The sequence below is a fragment of the Scyliorhinus torazame genome, chromosome 1, assembly GCF_047496885.1.
Source record: "Scyliorhinus torazame isolate Kashiwa2021f chromosome 1, sScyTor2.1, whole genome shotgun sequence".
Lineage (NCBI taxonomy): Eukaryota > Metazoa > Chordata > Chondrichthyes > Carcharhiniformes > Scyliorhinidae > Scyliorhinus > Scyliorhinus torazame.
The window spans coordinates 376,439,017-376,465,289 of NC_092707.1; the positions used below are offsets into that span (position 1 = coordinate 376,439,017).

General features: G+C 51.8%; 1 protein-coding gene across 2 annotated transcripts in view; it reads left to right on the plus strand.

Moving 5' to 3' along the window:
• The window catches only part of LOC140426663 (alpha-actinin-2-like), a 165,317-nt gene that overhangs the window by 132,685 nt on the left and 6,359 nt on the right, over window positions 1-26,273 (plus strand). For both annotated transcript variants that reach the window (XM_072511754.1, XM_072511752.1), the window contains exons 17-18: window positions 1,619-1,798; window positions 2,636-2,782. In XM_072511754.1, coding sequence (XP_072367855.1) covers window positions 1,619-1,798; window positions 2,636-2,782 — 327 coding nt within the window. The remainder of the gene's footprint in view (window positions 1-1,618; window positions 1,799-2,635; window positions 2,783-26,273) is intronic.

A 26,273-nucleotide genomic window follows, 5' to 3' on the forward strand; every position in this document is an offset into this window, starting at 1 on the left:
TAGGAATTCAAGCCCTTAAAATTCAGCTTTGTGCTCGAGGTGATTTTTCTGCTTTGTAGTATGTACCTTGTTCAACAATAGCAGCTTGTATTTTTATGGCATCTCAACTGTCAAGAAATAGATCAACTCCAAACCAATGAATGAATCATTCTGAGGAGTAATGAAAAGCAGTCAGAGTTTGCCCACTCTTAAGACAGTCTGCTGGTGCTGTGCATTCCAGTAAAGCAGTTTAAAAATATTCTGAACTTCAAATTCCTGCTTGCTCCTCTGATACCAGTTGTCAGCTCACCTTTCTGCCTCAACACTGACATCCACTCCCTTCATCACTGTTTCCCTTGATCTCTTTAAAACTCTGATAAACACCCAACTCTTGGACTATGCTTTTAGCTGGATGATTTTTTACAGGATGTGGACTTCGCTGGCTGGGCCAGCATTTGTTGCCCATCCCTAATTGTCCTTGAGAAGGTGGTGGGGGGCAGCATGGTGGCACAGTGGTTAGCATTGCTGCCTCACGGCGCCGAGGTCCCAGGTTCGATCCCGGCTCTGGGTCACTGTCCGTGTGGAGTTTGCACGTTCTCCCTGTGTTTGCGTGGGTTTCGCCCCCACAACCCAAAAGATGTGCAGGGTAGGTGGATTGGCCACACTAAATTGACCCTTAATTGGAAAAAATGAATTGGGTACTCTAAAGTTAAAAGAAAAAAAAGAGACGGTGGTGGTGAGCTGCCTTCCTGAATCGCTGCAGTCCATGGGTTTAAGTGCTCCCAATATGCTGCTGGGGAGGGAGTTCCAGGATTTTGACCCAGCAGCAGTGAAGGAACGACGATATATTTGCAAGTCAGGATGGTGAGTGACTTGCAGGGGAACCTCCAGGTGGTGGGGTTCCCAGGTATCTGCTCTCCTTGTCCTTCTAGATGGTGGTGGTCGTGGGCTTGGAAGGTCCTTAGGTCCTTAGGAACCTTGGTTAGTTCCTGCAGTGCATCTTGTATATGCTGCTACTGTATATTGCATGGTGGAGGAAGTGAATGTTTGTGGAAGGGGTGCCAGTCAAGTGGGCTGCTTAGTCCTGGATGGTGTCGAGCTTCTTGAGTGTTGTAGCAGCATTCATCCAGGGAAGTTGGGGAGTATTCAAAGTGACCAATGTGTTAAATGTTCAAACTACTATCACTCTTAGATCCAGTGGATAGCTGGAAAATGTATAAACTTATTATGAAGAAAATCATTACATTGAAACTACTATGGGAATCACTTGAGGTAGATAGAGGCAGATTTGCCAGTCAGTTAAGAATGGATTTCTCATTACCACACTGAAATCTTTCCTGGTATTTATACCATAATCAAGGTAGCGATTAATATGAGGCATCCAAGAATTTTCAAATTTTTCATTGAGGCGTATCACCTGAGTTTATTTGGGGTCCTGCAATGACTTGCACCCATTCCATTATTTATTTAATCATCGGGTCATCTTCCAAATGTGTATAGGCCAGGCTTACATCTCTGCATTCAATCAGTTAGTCTGTAAAGTAAAGTAGCTCAAAGCTGGGGGAAAATAGCTACCCTGAATAAGTCTTGTGTTTTTTGAAGACAGTACATTATTGTAACTCTTGGAATTTAAAAACAGGAAATAGCTCAAAGTTCTATCGAAATAAGTGGAACCCTGGAAGACCAGATGAACCAACTGAAACAGCTAGAGGAGGTCACCATTAACTACAAACCTAACGTTGACAAATTGGAAGGGGATCATCAACTTATTCAAGAGGCCCTCATCTTTGACAACAAGCACACCAATTATACCATGGAGGTATTGGATGGATGGATGGATGTTGTAGTGAGGGTTGTGCCTTTTTGTGTATTTTTATTGTGAATGAGTGAGCTACAAACAATGCATATCACATCCAAAGTGTTTCCAGCCATTCCAGGTTGCCCATTAAATTGGCCAGCCAATATTCTGACACAAGCAAAGGCCTGAATTTTTCAACTCCAACTGGCTTGTCAACTGGAGTGGGCATGAAGTAGAAGGACAGTTGGGCAAAAATAAGGTGCAGTCTCTTGATCCAATGGAACACGGGTTCTTAAAAATGTGTACATCAGTTTCTTCCTTAAAAATAGTTTGAACGGGAGCTTTTCAATATTTTGTACAATGCTAAGTCTACCCTTGGGCTTGTTTTCCTTTTTGGACAGCTTCAATATTTTTTGAGCTTAAGTGCAATCATCTCTGAGAGAAATATTTAGCACCAATGCTGATTTAACATCAGGTCCCATGTTTGTGAGGAGAATAAACGCATGTTAGATCTTCCAACCCACCCGTGAGAAATGATAAACCAGCTTAAGACCAATATGAATTACATCCTGACTATTACGTGGTAGATTGGTCACTGTTGCCACAGGAGTGGAGTGGCCATTGCCGCTGTGAGCCAGCCTATTTGATGCTTTAACAAAACACCCATTAAAGCGGATTTTGTGTTACATGGTGCAAAATGTAATCTCGGTATTTAGGAGTCTCGTACGGTGTAGACTTGTAACCTGAAAAAGTTCACTCAAGCAATTTGAGTCTTGTATTCATCGAGGTTTATTTATATCCCATTATGTTACTGTAGCAATATTTTAACTTGTTTCTTTTATTAACTGATTTTGGTAGCACATCCGGGTTGGCTGGGAAATGCTTCTTACTACAATTGCCAGGACTATCAATGAAATTGAGACCCAGATTCTAACCAGAGACGCTAAAGGAATTACCCAACAACAAATGAATGAATTCCGGTCTTCGTTCAGCCACTTCGACAGGGTACAGTGTTCCTTTTATCAAGTGTGATTTAAAAAAAATAAAATAAAAGGATGTTAGAAGTCTATTAGAAGTAGACATTTACAAACTTATGGCAGCTTGTCTATCTCTTTTGCTCCCCCATGAAGTGACTTTTGTCCTTGGGTTATCCTGTGGCTCTCCCACCAAAGTTACAGTGGACAAGCAGGAGAATTGCAGTGGAAATTCACCCGGAGTTATGATCGCTATTACCTTAGCGACCAGTCCTGTTGTTTTCAGACAGACAATGCATTTATCAGCCTCCTGAGCTCTGATACACCCAATTAAAATTCAACAATAATTGACATCATCAGTTTAAAACAAAATTGTGTACATTTTCAATGCTATCTACTGAATAGGGGCTGTTTAGCACAGGGCTAAATCGCTGGCTTTGAAAGCAGATCAAGGCAGGCCAGCAGCACAGTTCAATTCCCATAACAGCCTCCCCAAACAGGCGCCGGAATGTGGCGACTAGGGGCTTTTCACAGTAACTTCATTGAAGCCTACTTGTGACAATAAGCGATTTTCATTTCATTTCATAAAGCAGAATTGGCAAAGTCTGCTGGAGCACATTAATTCTTAATTTGCATTAGTATATTATTCAGTTAATAAATTGTCCTCCAGTTCTTGGAGTCACATACAGAGTGTAACCTCATACGCATTGAATGTCTAGATTGTGGCCAGGATTCTCAGGCAGTTCGCTGGTGGCGTGATTCTCTGGTCCCACCAGCAGCGCACGCCAAACCACCAGTTTCCTGGTGACATGGGGAGGCTTCAATGGGAATTCCCATTGAAAGTGGCAGGAGCAGAGAATCCCACTGCCAGCGAATGGCACGCTGCCTCTCGCCGCCAAGAAACACGTGACTGGGAGGTCGGAGAATCCTGCCCCATTCCTTTCCTATTCATATGGTTAGCTATGCTTACTTGGGGTCATTTCTAGCTCTGAAACTGCTTGAAGCCGCTTTAGAATATGCTGTAAGTGTGTGTATCTAAACCAGCTAACACTGCAAGATAAATAGTTATGAACTTGAAATTCATGCACCAGTTTTTTCTGATGAAACCTTGAAAGCAATGGTGTTGCTACTAATAACATAGTCCTTTCTGTTTGGCAATATTATACTAGCATTCCACTGTTGAAGATGTCCTAAACTGATGTGGCATTCTAATATTATTTGCTTGGTTTTCTTTTAAACCCTACTTGTGTGAAAATGTGATCCATATCTTAAAAAATCAAATGGAAATTAGACAATCTGGGGAAAAAGCAGGAAAATAGAACTAAGAGAATGGTTATGTCCGAGAGCCAGGAGATGTATGATGGGTTGAATGGCCTCTTCCATTGTATTAAAATTCTAGTGCCTCCAGATTCCTCATGGACAGAGAGGGTCCGCTACACTGGTGGTGTAAGTGCAACGGAACCCCTTCCACCAGCACTCAAGGCCAGGATTTCCATCCAATCAGGACATGGCAGGGCTTGCCCGATCTTCCTTCTTAAGTTGGAGAAGAGCAAAACTGCTTTTCCCAACGGTCCTGAAAAGCCCAATAGATTCTTTATAGTCTTCAGCTCCAATAGAGCCTTAGTCCTTCCAGGCAGGGTAATTGAACCCCTCTTAAATTAATTACCTGACAATGTTGAAGGTCTCATTGGCAGGAAGGATCAAGGAAAACCCAAAAGCTTTCTATAGGTATGTCAGGAATAAGCGAATGACTAGGGAAAGAGTAGGACCAGTCAAGGACAGGGATGGGAAATTGTGTGTGGAGTCTGAAGAGATAGGCGAGATACTAAATGAATATTTTTCGTCAGTATTCACTCAGGAAAAAGATAATGTTGTGAAGGAGAATGCTGAGCCCCAGGCTAATAGAATAGATGGCATTGAGGTACGTAGGGAAGAGGTGTTGGCAATTCTGGACAGGCTGAAAATAGATAAGTCCCCGGGACCTGATGGGATTTATCCTAGGATTCTCTGGGAGGCCAGGGAAGAGATTGCTGGACCTTTGGCTTTGATTTTTATGTCATCATTGGCTACAGGAATAGTGCCAGAGGACTGGAGGATAGCAAATGTGGTTCCTTTGTTCAAAAAGTGGAGCAGAGACAACCCCGGCAACTATAGACCGGTGAGCCTCACGTCTGTAGTGGGTAAAGTCTTGGAGGGGATTATAAGAGACAAGATTTATAATCATCTAGATAGGAATAATATGATCAGGGATAGTCAGCATGGCTTTGTGAAGGGTAGGTCATGCCTCACAAACCTTATTGAGTTCTTTGAGAAGGTGACTGAACAGGTAGACGAGGGTAGAGCAGTTGATGTGGTGTATATGGATTTCAGCAAAGCGTTTGATAAGGTTCCCCACGGTAGGCTATTGCAAAAAATACGGAGGCTGGGGATTGAGGGTGATTTAGAGATGTGGATCAGAAATTGGCTAGCTGAAAGAAGACAGAGGGTGGTGGTTGATGGGAAATGTTCAGAATGGAGTACAGTCACAAGTGGAGTACCACAAGGATCTGTTCTGGGGCCGTTGCTGTTTGTCATTTTTATCAATGACCTAGAGGAAGGCGCAGAAGGGTGGGTGAGTAAATTTGCAGACGATACTAAAGTCGGTGGTGTTGTCGATAGTGTGGAAGGATGTAGCAGGTTACAGAGGGATATAGATAAGCTGCAGAGCTGGGCTGAGAGGTGGCAAATGGAGTTTAATGTAGAGAAGTGTGAGGTGATTCACTTTGGAAGGAATAACAGGAATGAGGAATATTTGGCTAATGGTAAAGTTCTTGAAAGTGTGGATGAGCAGAGGGATCTAGGTGTCCATGTACATAGATCCCTGAAAGTTGCCACCCAGGTTGATAGGGTTGTGAAGAAGGCCTATGGAGTGTTGGCCTTTATTGGTAGAGGGATTGAGTTCCGGAGTCGGGAGGTCATGTTGCAGCTGTACAGAACTCTGGTACGGCCGCATTTGGAGTATTGCGTACAGTTCTGGTCACCGCATTATAGGAAGGACGTGGAGGCTTTGGAGCGGGTGCAGAGGAGATTTACCAGGATGTTGCCTGGTATGGAGGGAAAATCTTATGAGGAAAGGCTGATGGACTTGAGGTTGTTTTCGTTGGAGAGAAGAAGGTTAAGAGGAGACTTAATAGAGGCATACAAAATGATCAGGGGGTTGGATAGGGTGGACAGTGAGAGCCTTCTCTCGCGGATGGAAATGGCTGGCACGAGGGGACATAACTTTAAACTGAGGGGTAATAGATATAGGACAGAGGTCAGAGGTAGGTTCTTTACGCAAAGAGTAGTGAGGCCGTGGAATGCTCTACCTGCTACAGTAGTGAACTCGCCAACATTGAGGGCATTTAAAAGTTTATTGGATAAACATATGGATGATAATGGCATAGTGTAGGTTAGATGGTTTTTGTTTCGGTGCAACATCGTGGGCCGAAGGGCCTGTACTGCGCTGTATTGTTCTATGTTCTATGTTCTAGGTCTCAGCCCTCTTAGAAGACGTGAATGAGGCTTGCACCTGATTTGAACTGGCAAGAGTCCAATTGAATTGCCTGGAATTTAGAAGATTATAGGATGATTTGATCAAAGTTTTCAAGATATTAAGGGGAACCGATATGGTAGATAGCGAGAAACTATTTATTTAACATTTTTTTTTTAAGTGTACCCGATTCCTGTTTTTCCAATTAAGGGGCAATTTAGCATGTTCAATTCACCTACCCTGCACATCTTTGGGTTGTGGGGGCGAAACCGACGCAAACACGGGGAGAATGTGCAAACTCCACACGGACAGTGACCCAGAGCTGGGATCGAACCTGGGACCTTGGCGCCGTGAGGCAGCAGGGCTAACCCACTGCGCCACCGTTCTGCCTGCGAGAAACTATTTCTGCTGGTTACGGCAACGAGGACTTGGGGGACATAGCCTAAAGATTAGAGTCAAACTTTTCAAGGGTAGAAGTTAGATACATAAATACATACATAGAAGATAGGAGCAGGAGGAGGCCTTTTTGCCCTTCGAGCCTGCTCCGCCATTCATCACAATCATGGCTGATCATCCAACTCAATAGCCTAATCCTACTTTTTCCCCATAGCCTTTGATCCCATTCTCCCCAAGTACTATGCCCAGCCGCCTCTTGAATATATTCAAAGTATTATCATCAACTACTTTCTGTGGTAATGAATTCCACAGGCTCACCACTCCTTGTGTAAAGAAATGTCTCCTTATCTCTGTCTGAAATGGTTTACCCTGAATCCTGAGACTGTGACCCCTGGTTTTGGACACACTCAAGATTGGTAACATCTTCCCTGCATCTACTCTGTCGAGTCCTGTTGGAATTTTATAAGTCTCTATGAGATCCCCCCTCATTCTTCTGAACTCCAGCGAGAACAATCCCAACCTAGTCAATCTCTCCTCATTTTTTTTTTTAGCAATATTTTTATTCAAATTTTTACATATTTTCAACAAACCCACCCCTTACAGAAAAAAGAAAAACAAAGAACACATAAATAAACATCTTACAACTACATCACGAATTCCCCCAATATACAAACCCCCCATTGAGCAATAATAAACACAAAGTACACCCCCCCCCCCCCCTCCCACCTGGGTTGCTGCTGACCACCTCCTAACCCTCCGCTAGAAAGTCTAGGAACGGTTGCCACCGCCTGAAGAACCCTTGCACAGACCCTCTCAAGACAAATTTTACCCTCTCTCATTTAATGAATTCTGCCATGTCGCTGATCCAGGCTTCCACGCTTGGGGGGTCTCGCATCTTTCCACTGTAGCAGAATCCTCCGCCGGGCTACCAGGGACGCAAAGACCAGAATACCGGCCTCTTTCGCCTCCTGCACTCCCGGCTCGTCCGATACCCCAAATAGCGCTAACCTCCAGCTCGGCTTAACCTGGGTGTTCACCACCTTAGACACCGTCCTCTCAATACCCCTCCAGAACCCATCCAGCGCTGGGCACGCCCAGAACATGTGGGTGTGATTTGCTGGGCTCCCTGAGCACCTCCCACACCTGTCTTCCACCCCAAAGAACCTGCTCAGCCTCGCCCCTGTCATATGCGCTCTGTGAAGAACCTTAAATTGTATCGGGCTAAGCCTGGTGCAAGAAGTGGAAGAATTAACCCTACCCAGGGCGTCCGCCCACGCACCCTCGTCTATCTCCTCCCCAAGCTCCTCCACCCATTTACCCTTTGGCTCCTCCACCGAGGTCTCCTCCTCCTCCTGCATCTCCTGGTAGATCGCCGAGACCCTGCCCTCTCCAACCCACACCCCCGAGAGCATCCTATCCTGGATCCTGAGTGCTGGGAGCAGCGAGAACTCCCTCACCTGCCATCCTACAAACGCCCTTACCTGCATGTACCTGAAGGCATTTCCGGGGGGAACCCCAAATTTTTCCTCCAGCGCCCCAAGGCTCGCAAACATCCCATCTAAAAACAGGTCCCCCATCCTTCTAATTCCTGTCCTGTGCCAGCTCAGAAACCCTCCATCCATTCTCCCCAGGACGAACCGATGGTTCTCCCGGATCGGGGACCAAACCGAAGCCTCTACCTCACCTCTGTGGCGTCTCCACTGCCCCCAAATTTTCAAAGATGCCGCCACCACCGGACACATGGTGTACCTAGTCGGCGGGAGCGGCAGCGGTGCTGTCAGCAGCGCTCCCAGACCCATGCCCGCACAGGACACCATCTCCAGCCTCTTCCACGCCGCCCCCTCCATTACCCACTTGCGTATCATCGCCACATTGGTAGCCCAGTAATACCCACACAGATTAGGTAACGCTAACCCTCCTCTGTCCCTACTCCGCTCCAGAAACATCCTTCTCACCCTCGGGGTCTTTTTCGCCCACACGAATCCCATGATGCTCCTACTGACCCACTTAAAAAAAGCCTTAGGGATCAGGATGGGGAGGCACTGGAATATAAAAAGGAACCTCGGGAGCACCGTCATCTTCACCGACTGTACCCTACCCGCCTGGGAGAGTGGCAGCATATCCCACCTTTTAAACTCCATCTGCTCCACCAGCCTCATTAAGTTGAGTTTGTGTAGGGCCCCCCAGCTCCTGGCCACCTGGATCCCTAGGTACCGAAAACTCCTTTCCGCCCTCTTCAGTGGAAGCTCGTCTATCCCCCTTCCCTGGTCCCCTTGGTGTACCACGAAGAGCTCACTCTTCCCCACGTTGAGCTTATACCCGGAAAAGTCCCCAAACTCCCTGAAGATCCGCATCACCTCCGGCATCCCCCCCCCCCACTGGGTCCACCACGTACAGTAACAGGTCATCGGCATACAACGATACCCGGTGCCGCCCCCCCCCGGACCAGCCCCCTCCAGTTCTTGGACTCCCTTAGAGCCATAGCTATAGGCTCAATTGCCAATGCAAATAGCAAGGGGGATAGGGGGCACCCCTGCCTCGTCCCCCGGTACAACCGAAAGTATTCCGACCTCCTCCGATTCGTGGCCACACTCGCCACCAGGGCTTCGTAAAGTAGCCTATCCAAACTAATGAACACCTCCCCGAACCCAAACCTCCTCAACACTTCCCAAAGGTACCTCCACTCCACCCTATCGAAGGCCTTCTCCGCGTCCATCGCTGCCACTATCTCCGCTTCCCCCTCCACTGCAGGCATCATGATTACGTTAAGGAGCCTCCGCACATTGGTATTCAGCTGCCTTCCCTTAACAAAACCCGTCTGGTCCTCGTGAATCACCCCCGGGACACAGTCTTCAATTCTGGTAGCCAACACCTTCGCTAACAGCTTCGCGTCCACGTTGAGGAGAGAGATTGGCCTGTATGACCCACACTGTAATGGGTCCTTGTCCCGCTTCAAGATCAGCGAGATCAGCGCCCTGGACATTGTCAGGGGTAGGGCCCCCCCTCCCTCGCCTCATTGAAAGTCCTCACTAATAGAGGGCCCAGCAGGTCCATGTACATCCGGTAAAATTCCACCGGGAACCCATCTGGCCCCGGTGTCTTCCCCACCTGCATACTCCCCAGCCCCTTTGTCAGCTCCTCCAGCCCTACCGGTGCCCCAAGCCCAGCCACCTGCTCCTCCTCCACCCTCGGGAACCTCAGCCGATCCAAAAATCGACGCATCCCCACCCCCCTCCTCCGTCGGGGGCTCAGACCTATACAGCCCCTCATAAAAGTCTCTAAATACCCCATTTATTCCCACTGCACTCCGCACCGTGTTCTCCCTTTATCCCTAACTCCCCCAATCTCCCTCGCTGCCTCTCGCTTCCGAAGCTGGTGTGCCAACATCCGGCTAGCCTTCTCCCCGTACGCGTACACCGCCCCTTGCGCTTTCCTCCCACTGCACCTCTGCCTTCTTGGTGGTCAACAGGTCGAACACGGCCTGGGGGCTTCGTCACTCCTTGAGTAGTCCCTCCTCGGGGACCTCTGCATACCTCCTATCCACCCTTAAAATCTCCCCCACCAATCTCTCCTCTCGTTCTCCTTGTGGGCCCTAGTGAAGATTAGCTCTCCCCTAATCACCACCTTCAGCACCTCCCAGACCACCCCCACCTGCACCTCCCCATTATCGTTAGCCTCCAGATAGCTTTCAATGCACCCCCGGATCCGCCTGCTCACCACCTCATCCGCCAGCAAGCCCACATCCAGGCGCCACAGCGGGCACTGGTCCCTCTCCTCCCCTAGCTCCAGCTCCACCCAATGCGGGGCATGGTCTGAGATGGATATGGCCGAATACTCCGTGTCCTCCACCCTCTGGATTAGTGCCCTGCTCATAACGAAGAAGGCTTTATGAGCGTGGGAAAAAGAAGAAAATTCCCTGGCCCCCGGCCTGACAAACGTCCATGGGTCCACTCCTCCCATCTGGTCCATAAACCCCCTCAGCACCTTGGCCGCCGCCGGCCTCTTACCCGTCCTGGACCTGGAGCGGTCCAATGCTGGATCCAGTACCGTGTTGAAGTCCCCCCCGCCCCCCCATTATCAAGCTCCCTGCTCCAGGTCCGGAATCCGGCCCAACATGCGCCACATAAATCCGGCATCGTCCCAATTCGGGGCATATACATTCAGTAATACCACCCGCACCCCCTGCAGCTTACCACTCACCATCACATACCTACCTCCATTGTCTGCCACGATGTTCAGCGCCTCAAACGACACCCGCTTCCCCACCAAAATCGCCACCCCTCGATTCTTCGCGTCCAATCCCGAGTGGAAAACCTGCCCTACCCACCCCTTTCTCAGCCTAACCTGATCTGCCAGCCTCAAATGCGCCTCCTGGAGCATAACCACATCTGCCTTCAGTCCCTTCAGGTGCGCGAACACACGGGCCCTCTTGACCGGCAGGCCTCTCACATTCTAAGTTATCAGCCGGATCAGGGGGCTTCCCGCTCCCCCCTGCCTATTGGCCATCCCCATTTCTAGGCCACCCACGTGCCCGCGCCTCCGGCACTCTCCATTCCCCCCAGCGGCAGACCCCCGCCCTGACTCTCTCTCCGAGCTCCAGCTCCCCTTTGGCCAATGCAGCAGCAACCCAGTCCCCCCCCTTCCCAGCTAGGTCCCCCCCTAGCTGCATTGCTTCCCCCGTAGGGGGAATTTAGCATGTCCCATATAGCACTCCCGTACGTCAGCTGACTCCTGCTGACTCCGGCCACTCCATCGACCCCCCAGTGTGGTAGTCCCCCCCCCCCCCCACCTGTCCATCAGTGGGCGCTCCTCTCCAACACCGCCCTTCCCCCCCCCGGCCCCACCCCCTTCCCTAGCGTGGGAAAAAGCCCGCGCTTTCCATCAAACCGGCCCCACCCTCTCTGGCGCAGCTCCCTTTTGCGGCCTAATCCCAGCTCCCCTACCTCGGGCCTCCCATCTCCCCTCCACCCAACGGGGCCCCGTCCTTCCAACCACCGACGCCCACACTCACAAAACCCCCACTTCGAACCATTTCACCCTACCCCACCCAGCACCCAAGGAAACAAAACAGAACAGAATATCCCCCAAAGCACAGTAACCACAGTAGCCCCCCGCGACCTTCCTTCACAACCAACCCTCAGTCCGTGTCCAACTTTCTGGCCGGAATAAAGGTACATGCCTCCTCCGGCGTCTCAAAGTAATGGTGCCGGTCCTTAAACGTGACCCACAGTCGCGCCGGCTGCCGCATCCCAAATTTCACCCCCTACGGATGCAGAAACGCCTTAGCCCGATTGTACCCGGCCCTCTTCTTGGCCACCTCCGTGCTCCAGTCCTGGTATATACGGACCTCTGCATTCTCCCACCTGCTGCTCCGCTCTTTTTTTGCCCATCTTAGGACACGCTCCCTGTCCACCAAGCGGTGGAACTGCACCATACCGCCCGCGGCGGCTCGTTAGACTTGGGCCTCCTCGCCAGGACTCGGTGGGCCCCATCCAGCTCCAGGGGCCTCGGGAAGGCACCCGCGCCCAGCAACGTGTTCAGCATCGTGACCACATATGCTCCAGCATCCGACCCCTCCACTCCCTCTGGGAGACCCAGAATTCGCAGGTTCTTCCTCCTCGACCGATTCTCCATGTCCTCGAACTTCTCCTGACATTTCTTATGCAGCGCCTCGTGCGCCTCAACCTTCACCGCCAGGCCCAATATCTCATCCTCATTCTCCAAGGCCTTCTGCCGCACCTCCCGGATCGCCGCCCCTTGAGCCTTCTGGGTCTCGACCAGCTTGTCGATCGAAGCCTTCATCGGCTCCAGCAGCTCTGCTTTCAATTCCGTGAAGCAGCGCTTGAGAAACTCCTGCTGCTCTTGTGACCACTGCGCCCACACTGCCTGGTCTCCACCCGCCGCCATCTTGGCTTTCCCCCCTTGCACTTTTCACTGCACCAAAATTACTTTTTCACCGCTCCACTCCTGGTCCAATCCATACAATGCCGGGGAAATCGTACTGTCACCTTCCCACACTTCGAACAAATGCCGCTGGGGCCCCTAAAAAGAGCCCAAAAGTCCGTTTCTGGCGGGAGCTGCCGGACGTGCGACTTAGCTCAGCATAGCCGCAACCGGAAGTCGTCAATCTCGCCTCATATGACAGTCCCGCCATCCCTGGAATCAGTGTGGTAACCCTTTGCTGCATTCCTTCGAGAGCATGACCATCCTTCCTCAGAGAAGGAGACAAAAACTGCACACAATATTCCAAGTGTGGCCTCACCAAGGCCCTGTACAATTGCAGCAACACATCCCTGCTTCTATACTCAAAACCTCTCCCAATGAAGGCCAACATACCATTAGCCTTCTTTACCGCCTGCTGCACCTGCATGCTTACCTTCAGCAACTGGTGCACAAGGACACCCAGGTCCCGCTGCACATTCCCTTCTCCCAATTTACAACCATTCAGGTACTAATCTGCCTTCCTGTTTTTGCTTCCAAAATGAATAACCTCACACTTATCCAAATTATACTGCATCTGCCATTGGTTTGCCCACTCGCCCAACCTGTCCAGATCATGCTGTAGGATCCCTGCATCCTCGTCACAATTCACCGTCCCACCTAATTTGGTATCATCTGCAAACTTTGAGATGTTACATTTTGTTCCCTCAGCCAAATCATTAATATGTATTGTGAATAGCTGGGGTCCCAGCATCGATCCTTGTGGTACCCCACTGGTTACTGCCTGCCAATTTGAAAAGGACCCATTAATCCCTACTCTTTGTTCCCTCTCTGCCAACCAGTTTTCTATCCACCTCAATGCATTTCCATCAATCCCATGCGCTTTAATTGTGCACAATATTCTCTTATGCGAGACTTTGTCAAACGCCTTCTGAAAGTCCAAATATACCACATCGACTGGCTCCCCCTTGTCAACTGTACTGCTTACCTCTTCAAAGAATTCCAACAGATTTGTCAAGTCTGATTTTCTCTTCATAAATCCATGCTGACTCTGACTGATCCTGCCACTGCTTTCTAAATGTTCTGCTATAAAGTCCTTGATAATGGATTCAAGCATTTTCCCCACTACCGATGTTAGGCTTACTGATCTATAATTCCCTGCTTTCTCTCTGTCTCCCTTTTTGAATATCGGAGTGACGTGAGCTACCCTCCAATCTGCAGGGATAGTTCGAGAGTCTATAGAATCCTGGAACATGACCACCAATGCATCCACTATTTCCAGAGCCACCTCCTTAAGCACCCTGGGATGCAGAATCCCAGGCCCGGGTGATTTATCCGCCTTTAATCCCAGCAGTTTTCCCAGCACCATTTATCGACTAATTTTGTGGACTTTTCACAGTAACTTCATTGGAGCCTACTTGTGACGATAAGTGATTATTATCATTATATTATTATCTCCCTCAGTTCTTCCCTCTCACTAAAGCTTTCATTCTCCAACATTTCTGCGATCTGATTTGTGTCCTCATTTGTGAAGACAGAACCAAAGTATGTATTCAATTGCTCAGCCATTTCTTTGTCCCTTATTATGCATTCCCCTGTTTCTGTCTGTAGGGGGCCTACATTTCTCTACACCAATCTCTTTCTCTTCACCTATCTGTGGAAACTCTTAGTGCCAGTCTTTTGTGTTCCTTGCAAGCTTCCTTTCGTACTGTACTTTCCTCTTTTTGTTTTTAATTTTTTTAATAAACATTTTATTGAGTTATTTTTGGTATTACAACATCAAAATAAACAATGTACATGAATCTATAAACATAGTGCAAAAGCCGTCTCCCTCCCTTACAGGTCCCACCTTTATTAACCCCCTACTCTAAGCTACACTAACCCCCCCCACACCCCCCCCCACACCCCTTCTGCTGACGATTAATTTTCCTCAAAGATGTTGACGAACGGTTGCCACCTCCCGGCGAACCTTAAAATTGACCCTCTCAAGGTGAACTTGATGTTCTCCAAACAGAGAAAGCTAGCCATGTCTGATAGCCAGGTCTCCGACTTTGGAGGCTTTGAGTCCATGCAAGCTAATAGTATCCGTCTCTGGGCTACCAGGGAAGCAAAGGCCAGAACATCTGCCTCTTTCTCCTCCTGGATACCCGGATCTTCTGACACCCTGAAAATCGCCACCTCTGGACTCGGTGCCACCCTTGTTTTTAACACATGACATGACATCTGCAAACCCCTGCCAAAATCCCCTAAGCTTCAGACTTGCCCAGAACATGTGGACATGGTTCGCTGGTCCTCCCGCACATATTGCACACCTGTCTTCTACCCCAAAGAATCTGCTCATCCAGGCCGCTGTCATGTGAGCCCTATGAACTACCTCGAATTGCATCAGGCTAAGCCTAGCACATGTTGTGGACTCTACTCAACGTGTCCGCCCATAGACCATCCTCTATCTCTCCTCCCAGCTCCTCCTCCCAATTGCACTTCAGCTCCTCGGTCTGAGTCTCCTCTGAACCACAAGTTCCTTGTAAATGTCAGAGACGCTCCCTTCTCCTACCCACCCTCTGGAAACTACCCTGTCCTGAATCCCCCTTGGTGGTAGGAGCGGGAAGGTTGATACCTGTTTATGTAGGAAGTCCCGCACCTGCAGGTAACTGAATTTGTTTCCCCTCGCCAACCCAAACTTCTCCTCCAGCGCCCTCATACTCGGAAAGCTCCCTTCTATAAACATATTCCCCATCCTCTCAATCCCTGCTCCCCGCCATATCCGGAACCCCTCATCCATACTTCCCGGGGCAAATCGGTGATTATTACAGATTGGGGACCAGCCCGATGCTCAATCTGCTCCCACATGTCTCCTCCATTGCCCCTAGACTCTCAGGGCCGCCACCACCACGGGGCTGGTGGAGTACCGTGCCGGCGGGAACGGCAGAGGCGCAGCCCCCAACTGGTGTCCATGCATGAAGCCACCTCCATACGCTTCCATGCCGACCCCTCCCCCACCACCCACTTCCTGATCATGGCTATATTCACCGCCCGGTAATAGTTACTAATATTTGGCAGCGTCAGCCCACCCTCTCCCCGACTCCGCTCAAGCATTACCTTCCTTATCCGCGGGGTCTTGCCCCCCAAACAAAGCCAGTGATCACTTTGTTGAAAAAAGGACCACGGAATAAAAATGGGGAGACCGTGAAATACAAACAGGAATCTCGGGAGGACAGTCATCTTCACCGTCTGCACCCTCTCAGCCAGTGACAACGGAAGCGTGTCCCATCTCCGAAAATCGTCCTTCATTTGGTCAACTAGTCGGGCCAGATTTAATTTATGCAGCCGGTCCCATTCCTGCGCCACTTGGATGCCTAGATACCTAAAGCTTCCCCCTACTAATCTAAACGGCAGCTCTCCCAATCGCCTCTCTTATCCCCTCGCCTGGACCGCAAACATCTCACTTTTCCCCATATTTAGCTTATACCCTGAAAACCGGCCAAATTTCCTGAGAATCCTCATGATTTCTTCCGTCCCCTCTATTGGGTCCGATACATACAGATGCAGGTCGTCTGCATAAAGCGAGAGTCTGTGCTCCACCCGCCCCCGGACCAGCCCCTTCCAGCCCCTTGAGGCTCTCCGAGCAATTGCCAGCGGCTCTATAGCTAGCGCGAACAACAGTGGGGAGAGGGGGCATCCCTATCTCGTCCTCCGATGCAGTCTAAAGTAGTCCAATGTTGTCCTATTTGTCTGTACTCTTGCCACAGGAGCCTGATACAGCAACCTGACCCAGTCAATAAAGCCACGTCCAAATCCGAACCGTCCCAGTATCTCCCACAGATATTCCCATTGTACCCGATCAAAAGCCTTCTTGGCATCGATTGCAACCACTACCTCCACTTCCCTACCTTCCGGGGCATCATGATCACGTTTAATAGCTTTCTTATATTGGCCACCAACTGCCTACCCTTAACAAACCCCGTCGGGTCCTCCCCAATAACGTCCGGAACACAATCCTTAATCCTGGAGGACAAACTTTTGGCCAGCAGTTTCGTGTCCACATTCAACAGGGATATCGGCTTGTAGGACCCACACAGCACCGGGTTCTTGTCCCGCTTCAGAATCAGCAAAATCGTGGCCTGTGACATCGTCGGGGGCAGCACCCCTCTCTCCCTTGCCTCATTGAACATCCTCATCAACAATGGTCCCAGATCCCAGAGAACTTTTTGTAGAACTCCACTGGATGGTGGCGTAGTGGGTTAGCCCTGCTGCCTCACGGTGCCGAGGTCCCAGGTTCGATCCCGGCTCTGGGTCACTGTCCATGTGGAGTTTGCACATTCTCCCCGTGTTTGCGTGGGTTTCGCCCCCACATCCCAAAGATGTGCAGGGTAGGTGGATTGGTCACGCTAAATTGCCCCTTAATTGGAAAAAAATGAATTGGGTACTCTAAATTTATTTTAAAAAAGAACTCCACTGGGTACCCGTCTGGCCCCGGGGCTTTACCCGACTGCATGGCCTTCAGACCCTCCACGATCTCTTCCAACCCGATCGGGGCCCCCAGCCCTTCTACCAGCTCCCCGTCCACCTTTGGGAAATTCAGCCCCCCTAAGAAGTGCCTCATCCCCTCCAGCCCAGGTGGGGGTTCCGACCCATACAGCCTACTGTAAAAATCCCTAAACGCTTTATTCACCCCTGCTGAATCTCCAACCAGGTTCCCATCTCCATCATTTACTTTCCCTATCTGCCTCCCTCTTTCTAAGCTGCTGTACACGCATTCTGCTGGCCTTCTCTCCATGCTCATAGATCGCCCCCCTCGCCTTTCTCAGCTGCTCCACCGACCTCTCTGTGGTTAACAAGCCGAAATCCGCCTGTAGCCTCCGCCATTCCCTTAAAAGCCCTTCCCCATGGGGTCTCCGCACATCTCCTATCGATCTGTAGTATCTCCTTTACCAGTCGGTCTGCCTCTGCCCTGTCCACCTTCTCCCTGTGGGCCCGTATCGAGATCAGCTCCCCTCTAACCACCATCTTCAGTGCTTCCCAGACCACCGCTGCTGAAATTTCCCCCGTGTCGTTGACCTGCAGGTAGCTCTAAATACATTTCCTCAGCTGCTCGCACACCCCTTTGTCAGCTAAAAGCCCCACATCTAGTCTCTAGAGCGGGCGCTGGTTACTGTCTTTACTAACCTGCAGGTCAACCCAGTGCAGAGCATGGTCTGGGATTGTGATCGCCGAGTCCCCAGTGTCCACCACCCCCGTCTGTAAAGCCCTGCTCAGAATAAAGAAATCGATCCGGGAGTACACTTTATGCACATGCCACCCCCCCCCCCCATCTGTTCCATGAACCCTTTTAGTTCCTTTGCCATTGCTGGCACCCTGCCTGTTTTTGAGCTTGACCGGTCTAAGCCAGGGTCAATAACTGTGTTGAAGTCTCCTCCCATGAGCAACCTGTGCGAGTCCAGGTCCGGTATCTTCCCCAGAATCCTCTTTATAAACTCCACATCATCCCAATTTGGCGCATACACACTTACTAATATCACCTGCACCCCCTCCAGTTTCCCACTGACCATAATGTACCGACCTCCCACATCTGAGACTATTCTACCCGCTTCAAACACCACCCGCTTATTGATCAGGATTGCGACACCTCTAGTCTTTGAATCTAGTCCCGAGTGAAAGACATGACTGACCCAGCCTTTCCTCAATCTAATCTGGTCAGCTACTCTAAAGTGCGTCCCGTGCAAAATTACCACGTCCGCCTTCAGTCCCCTCAGATGCCCTCTTGACCGGCCCATTTATCCCTCGTACATTCCAGGTGATCAGCCTAGTTGGGGGGCTCAATGCCCCCCCCCCCCCTTCACCGATCAGCCATCCCCTTTTTTGGGCCAGCCTCCAGCCTGTGCTCCGTGCCTCCATCGGCCCGCCCCCAGGCAGCTTCCGCCCCCAACCTCCTCTCTGTCCCTTAGCATAATTCCATCCCTCGTCATCAGAACATTTTCCCCCTCTTCCCCATTTCCCCCCCCCCCCCCCCCCCCCCCCAGTAACAACACAATATAACTCAACCCCTTTAATAAACCTAACATATCCTCACTACGCTTCCATGAGCTAGCCCGCCCAGCTAGCTTGGTGGCCCCCACCCCTGGTGCCGAAAAGTCTCCCACCTATTGTTCCTCCCCCGCCCCCGCCACCCCCCCACTCATACATGCATATTCCAATGACAAACAATCCCAACACAATTGCCCGACAGAAAAAACAGGAAGGAAAGAAAAAAACGCTAACAAAGATCAAGTAAGAGATCCAAAGTCTAAATAAGCACACCTGCACCCCCCAACAGTGCAAATGTAAACCTTAACTCACTCAGCTCTGCCACTGGTCCCAAATCAATACAGAAGGCATTACAGACAGCTTCCACAAAACGAAAAATGAGAAACTTTTTTATTTTAAAAAACATGAACGTTGGAGCAAAGTTCAAAAGTTATCAGTCCATCACCAGTCCTTTTTCGCGAAGTCCAGCGGGTCCTCAGGCGACTTAAAATAAAAGTGCTGTTCCTCATATGTGATCGAGAGACGGGCCAGATACAACAGTCCGAACTTCATCTTTTTCTTAAAAAGGTTCGACCTGATTTGGTTAAAGCCCGCTCTTCTCCTGGCCACCTCCGCCCTCAGGTCTTGGTGGATCCGCAGGATACTGTTGTCCCATTTACAGCTTCGTGTCTGCTTGGCCCACTGTAGAATGCGCTCCTTTTCCAAGTACCTGTGGAATCTCACCACCATTGCCCTCGGTGGGGAGGGGGGGGGTCTCCCATTTACGGCTTCCGCGTGAGTGCTCTATGAGCTTTGTCCACCTCCAAGGGTCGGGAGAATGCCCCATCCCCAACAGCTTCTCAAACATGTCCGCGATGTATGCCGCAGCTTCCGCTCCTTTGGACCCCTCCGGGAGCCCAACGATTCTCAAGTTCTGCTGGCGGGACCTATTCTCTAGGTCCTCCGCCTTCTCCAGGAGCTTCTTCTGCTGGTCTCTCAGCATCCCCACCTCCAACTCCACCGCAGTTTGATGTTCCTCCTGCTCAGCCAGCGCCATCTCTACCTTCTGGGCATCCAATCTAAGCTCCAGCCACTCAATTGACTCTTTTATCGGGTGCAAGCAGTCCCGTTTCTGCTTAGCAAAGCCTTCCTGAATAACTTGCATCAGCTGCTCCGTTGACCGCTGGGCCGACAAGCCAGAGATCCGGTCCTCCGCCATGCTGTCTCCCGCTGCATCTTGAGCCCAAGCCTTCTCTGTCTTTCTGTTTCTGCCTTTACGAACACTTCTAGTCCTCCTCTCCATGCACCGATGAGGGAATTCAGTACACCATCGCCTCTATCATCAATTTTTCAATTCAACTCTGGTTGAAAATCGGGGGAAAAGGTCCAAAAGTCCGACCCGAGCGGGAGCCACTAAATGTGCGACTTACTCCTTCATAGCCGCCACCGGAAGTCTTCCTTTCCACTTCTTAAACAATCCCTTCGTCCTTCTTTGCTGAATTCTAAACTGCTCCCAATCTTCAAACCTATTATTTTTCTTGGCCAATCTGTATGCTTCTTCCTTGGATCAGATACTATTTCTAATTTCCTTTGTAAGCCATGGCCCTCTTACCCCCTTTGCTTTTGCGCCAGACAGGAATGAACAGTTGCTGTAGTTCCCCCATGCGTTCCTTGAATGTTTGCCATTGTCTATCCACAGTCATCCCTTTAAGTAACTCTCCCCAATCTATCAAGGCCAACTCAAGCCTCATATCCTCATAATTCCCTTTATTAAGATTCAGCACGCTAGTCTCCGAATCAACGACTTCACTCCATCTTTTTTTTTTTATTAAATCATTTTTATCGGGGTTTTCACAAAATATCAACAACAGAATGAAAAAAAAAAACCCAATAGAATGAAATACAGAACAAAGTAAAACAACCCCCGTACCCCCTCCCCCTATACATAAATAATAAATTAACACCCCAAATTAACACAAAGCAAACATAGCAAATATATACACCTCCTCAGATCCCCAGGGTAAATAAACAAAAATAAAATAGAACCCCCCCCCCCCCCCCACCGGGTTGCTGCTGCTGACCATTGTCTACCGTTCTGCCAGGAAGTCCAAGAACGGTTGCCACCGCCTAAAGAACCCTTGTACCGATCCCCTTTAAGGCGAATTTCACCCTCTCCAATTTAATAAACCTCGCCATATCGTTGATCCAGGATTCCACGCTTGGGGGCCTCGCATCCCTCCACTGAAGAAGAATCCTTTGCCGGGCTACCAGGGACGCAAAGGCCAGAATACCGGCCTCTTTCGCCTCCTGCACTCCCCTGCAACCCCAAATATTGCGAGCCCCCAGCTCGGCTTGACCCTGGATCCTACCACCCCCGACACCGTCCTCGCTACGCCCTTCCAAAATTCCTCCAGCGCTGGGCATGCCCAGAACATATGGGTGTGATTTGCTGGGCTCCCTGAGCACCTAACACACCTGTCCTCACCCCCAAAGAACCGGCTCATCCTTGTCCCGGTCATGTGTGCCCTGTGCAGCACGTTAAACTGTACGAGGCTGAGCCTCGCGCGGGAAAAGACGAAGAGTTCACCCTCCCTAGGGCATCTGCCCACGTTCCCTCTTCAATCTCCTCTCCCAACTCCTCCTCCCACTTACCTTTCAACTCCACCACCGAGGCCGCCTCCTCCTCCTGCATCACCTGGTAAGTTTCCGAGATCTTCCGCACTCCAACCCACCCCCCAAGAGCACCCTGTCCTGTACTGTGCGTGGCAGCAGCCGCGGGAATTCCACCACTTGCCGCCTGGCAAACGCCCTTACCTGTAAATATCTGAAGGTGTCACCCGGGGGGAGTCCATACTTCTCCTCCAGCTCACCCAGGCTCGCGAACTTCCCGTCCACAAACAGGTCCCCCAACCTTCTTATCCCTGCCCTGTGCCACCCTGAAAATACTCCGTCTATTCTCCCTGGGACAAACCGGTGGTTCCCCCGTATTGGGGTCCACACCGAGGCCCCAACTTCCCCCCCGTGCCGCCTCCACTGACCCCAGACTTTGAGGGTAGCCGCCACTACTGGGCTCGTGGTATACCTCATTGGAGGGAGCGGCAGCGGCGCTGTTGCCAGCGCCTCCAGACCCGTACCCTCACAAGACGCCATCACCAGCCTCTTCCATGCAGCCCCTTCCCCTCCATCAACCACTTACGCACCATCGCCGCATTGGCGGCCCAGTAGTACCCACAGAGGTTGGGCAGTGCCAGCGCGCCCCCCCCCCCCCCCCCCATCCCTACTCCACTCCAGCAACACCCTTCTCACCCTCGGAGTCCCTCGCGCCCACACAAACCCCGTTATGCTCCTGTTGACCCGCCTAAAGAACGCCTTTGGGATAAACATGGGGAGGCACTGGAACAGGAAGAAAAACCTTGGGGGCACCGTCATCTTAACTGACTGCACCTTACCCGCCAGGGACAGCGTCAACGCATCCCACCTCTTGATCTCCTCCTCCATTTGCTCCACCAGCCTCGTGAAATTAAGTCTATGCAGGGCCCCCTAGCTCCTGGCCACCTGCAGCTCCTCTCCGCCCTTTTCAGTGGGAGCTCGCCAATCCCCCTCTCCTGGTCCCCTGGATGAACCACGAACAACTCGCTCTTCCCCATGTTGAGCTTGTACGCTGAGAAATCCCCGAACTCCCTGAGGATCCTCATTACCTCCGACATTCCCCTCACCGGGTCCGCCACATATAGCAGCCAGTCGTCCGCATAGAGCGACACCCTATGCTCCTCCCCGCCTCGCACCAACCCCCTCCAGTTCCTCGACTCCCTCAGTGCCATAGCCAGGGGTTCAATCGCCAGTGCGAAGAGCAGGGGGACAAGGGATACCCCTGCCTCATCCCTCGATGCAACCAAAAGTACTCAGACCTCCTCTTGTTTATGGCCACACTCGCCATCGGGACCTCGTACAACAACCTAACCCACCTGACAAACCCCTCCCCAAACCCAAACCTCTTCAGCACCTCCCACAGGTACCCCCACTCTACCCTATCGAAGGCCTTCTCAGCGCCCATCGCCACCATAAACTCCGCCTCCCCCTCCCTCGCCGGCATCATAGTAACGTTCAGGAGCCCCTGCACATTCGCGTTCAACTGCCTCCCCTTCACGAACCCCGTCTGGTCTTCGTGGATCACCTGCGGCACACAATCCTCAATTCTCGTGGCTAAGACCTTCGCCAGCACCTTGGCTTCAACATTTAACAACAAAATCGCCCTGTAAGACCCACACTGCAGGGGATCCTTGTCCTGCTTCAGGATCAAGGAGATCAATGCCTGGGACATCGTCCGGGGCAAAGTCCCCCCCCCCCCTTGCCTCATTGAAGGTCCTAACTAGCAACAGGCCCAACAGGTCCACATATTTCTTGTAGAATTCGACCGGGAAACCGTCCGGCCCCGGTGCCTTCCCCGCCTGCATGCTCCCTAGCCCTTTGGCAAGCTCCTCCAGCCCAATCGGGGCCCCCAATCCCGCTACCAGTCCCTCCTCCACCTTCGGAAAACTCACTTGGTCCAGAAAGTGGCCCATCCCTCCCTCCTCCAGTGGGGGCTCGGACCGATACAATTCCTCATAAAAGTCCCTGAAGACCCCATTGATGTCAACCCCACTCCGCACCACACTCCCTCCCCTATCCTTAACTCCCCCGATCTCCCTAGCTGCGTCCCGCTTCCGAAGCTGATGCGCCAGCATCCGACTTGCCTTTTTCCCCATACTCATAAATCGTCCCCTGGGCCTTCCTCCACTGCACCTCCACCTTCCTGGTGGTCAACAGGTCGAATTCGGCCTGGAGGCTACGCCTCTTCCTCAACAGTCCCTACTCCGGCACCTCCGCATACCTCCTGTCTACCCTCACCATCTCCCCCACCAGCCTCTCCCTCTCCCTCCGCTCTCTCCTCTCCTTGTGGGCCCTAATGGAGATCAGCTCTCCCCTAACCACCGCCTTCAGCGCCTCCCATACGATCCCCACTCGGACTTCCCCGTTATCGTTGGCCTCCAGGTATCTCTCTATGCTTCCTCGGACCCGCTCACTCACCTCCTCGTCCGCCAACAGCCCCACCTCCAAGCGCCACAACGGGCGCTGGTCCCTCTCCTCCCCCAGCTCTAGGTCTACCCAATGCAGGGCGTGATCCGAAATGGCTATTGCCGAGTACTCGGTATCCTCTACTCTCGCTATCAGCACCCTACTCATAATAAAGAAGTCGATCCGGGAATAAGCCTTATGAACATGCAAGAAGAATGAAAATTCCCTAGCCCCCGACCTTGCAAATCTCCAAGGGTCCACCCCTCCCATCTGGTCCATAAAACCCCCTCAGCACCTTAGCCGCCGCCAGCTTCCTACCCGTCCTAGACCTGGAGCGATCCAGTGTTGGATCCAACACCGTGTTAAAGTCCCCCCCCATTATCAGGTCCCCCACTTCCAAGTTCGGGATCCGACCCAACATGCGCCGCATAAAACCCGCATCTTCCCAGTTCGGGGCATACACATTGACCAGCACCACCCTCTCCCCTTGCAGCTCACCACTTACCATTATGTACCTGCCGCCATTGTCTATGACAATGCTCGGCGCTTCGAACGACACCCTCTTTCCCACCAAGATCGCCACCCCCCGATTTTTGGCATCCAGCCTTGAGTGAAACACCTGACCGACCCACCCTTTCCTCAATCTTACCTGGTCTGCCACCTTCAGGCGTGTCTCCTGGAGCATGACCACATCCACCTTCAGCCCCTTCAGGTGTGCGAACACCCGGGCCCGCTTGACTGGCCAGTTCAGTCCCCTTACATTCCAGGTTATAAGCCAGATCAGGGGGCTACCCGCCCCCTCCCCCGCCGACTAGCCATAACCCCTCCTTGGCCAGCCACGCGCCTGCACCCCACACCCGGCCCGTTCCCCACGGCGGCAGACCCCCGTCCCAACCCCCTCTACTCGCTCCGGCTCCCCCTTGATCATAGCAGCAGTAACCACCCCCCCCCCCCCCCCCCCCCGCCCCTGCTAGGATCCCTTCTAGCTGCTTTACTCCCCCCATTGCACTCCCGCAAGTCAGCTGACTCCTGCTGACCCCGGCTACTCCCGCCTCTCCTTCAACTCCTCCCATTGTGGGATATACCCTCCTCCTCCATTACCCATCCACAGGCTCTCCGGCTCCCCCTTCCATCCCAAGCACGGGAAACAACCCTCGCTTCCCCACCCCCTCCAGCCTTCAGTGCGGGAAAAAGCCCGCGCTTTCCACCTGCCCAGACCCGCCACCTCTGCCGCCGCTCCTTTTACAGGCCCAGTCCCCTCACCCCCGACTCGGGCCTCACCCGCCCCGGTGGGGCCCCATCCTACCCCTACCGGCCATCCACCCCTACTCCATTTACTTACCCCCCTCCAAGAGCCCACCCGACAGACCCAACCAAAACAGTGCCCAACCCACCCTCATCGAACCAAACAGAAATAAGAGCAAAGAACCCCCCCTCAAAGTGTAACACCCCAACAGCAATCCCCAACCACCCATCCCGACCCTCAGTTTGTGTCCAGCTTCTCGGCCTGGACAAAGGCCCACGCCTCGTCCGGAGACTCAAAATAATGGTGCCGGTCCTTGTAGGTGACCCACAGTCACGCCAGCTGCAGCATGCCAAACTTCACCCCCTTCCTGTGCAGCACCGCCTTCGCCCGATTGTACCCAGCCCTCTTCTTCGCCACCTCCGCACTCCAGTCCTGGTATATTTGAACCTCCGCATTCTCCCACCTGTTGATCCTCTCTCTCTTGGCCCACCTGAGCACACACTCCCGATCGACGAACCGATGGAACCTCAGCAGCACCGCCCGCAGCGGCTCGTTAGCCTTGGGCCTCCTCGCCAGCACTCTATGGGCCCCTTCCAGCTCCAGGGGCCCCTGGAAGGACCCCGCTCCCATCAGCGCGTTTAGCATGGTGACCACATAGGCCCCCATGTCTGACCCCTCCGGGAGGCCCAGAATCCGCAAATTCTTCCGCCTCGACCGATTCTCCATCTCCTCGAACCGTTCCTGCCATTTCTTGTGGAGCGCCTCGTGCGCCTCCACCTTTACCGCAAGGCCTAAGATCTCGTCCTCGTTGTCGGAGATCTTTTGTCGGACCTCGTGGATCGCCATCCCCTGGGCCGTCTGGGTCTCCAGCAGCTTGTCGATAGAAGCCTTCATCGGCTCCAGCGGGTCCGCTTTAATCTCCCTGAAGCAGCGCTGGATAACCTCCTGCTGCTCCTGCGACCATTGCATCCACGTTGCCTGGTTCCCGCCCGCCGCCATTTTGCTCTTCTTCCCTCGCACCTTCTTTGGGTTCACCACCACTTTTTTAGTCACCCCGCTCCTGGTCCAAGCCATACACTGTCGGGGATCTATTGCAATCTCCTTCCCACACCGGGAAACATCGTAAAAATGCCGTTGGGGGCCCTAAAAAGAGCCCAAAAGTCCGTTTTTAGCGGGAGCTGCCGAATGTGCGACTTAGCTTGCATAGCCGCAACCGGATGTCTTCACTCCATCTTAATAACAAATTCTATCATGTTATGATCGCTAATCCCCAAGGGGGCTCGTACAGCCAGATTTCCTTCTCATTACATAGTCTAAGATGGCTTGCTCTCTAGTTGGTTCCTCCACATATTGGTCAATAAAACCATCCCG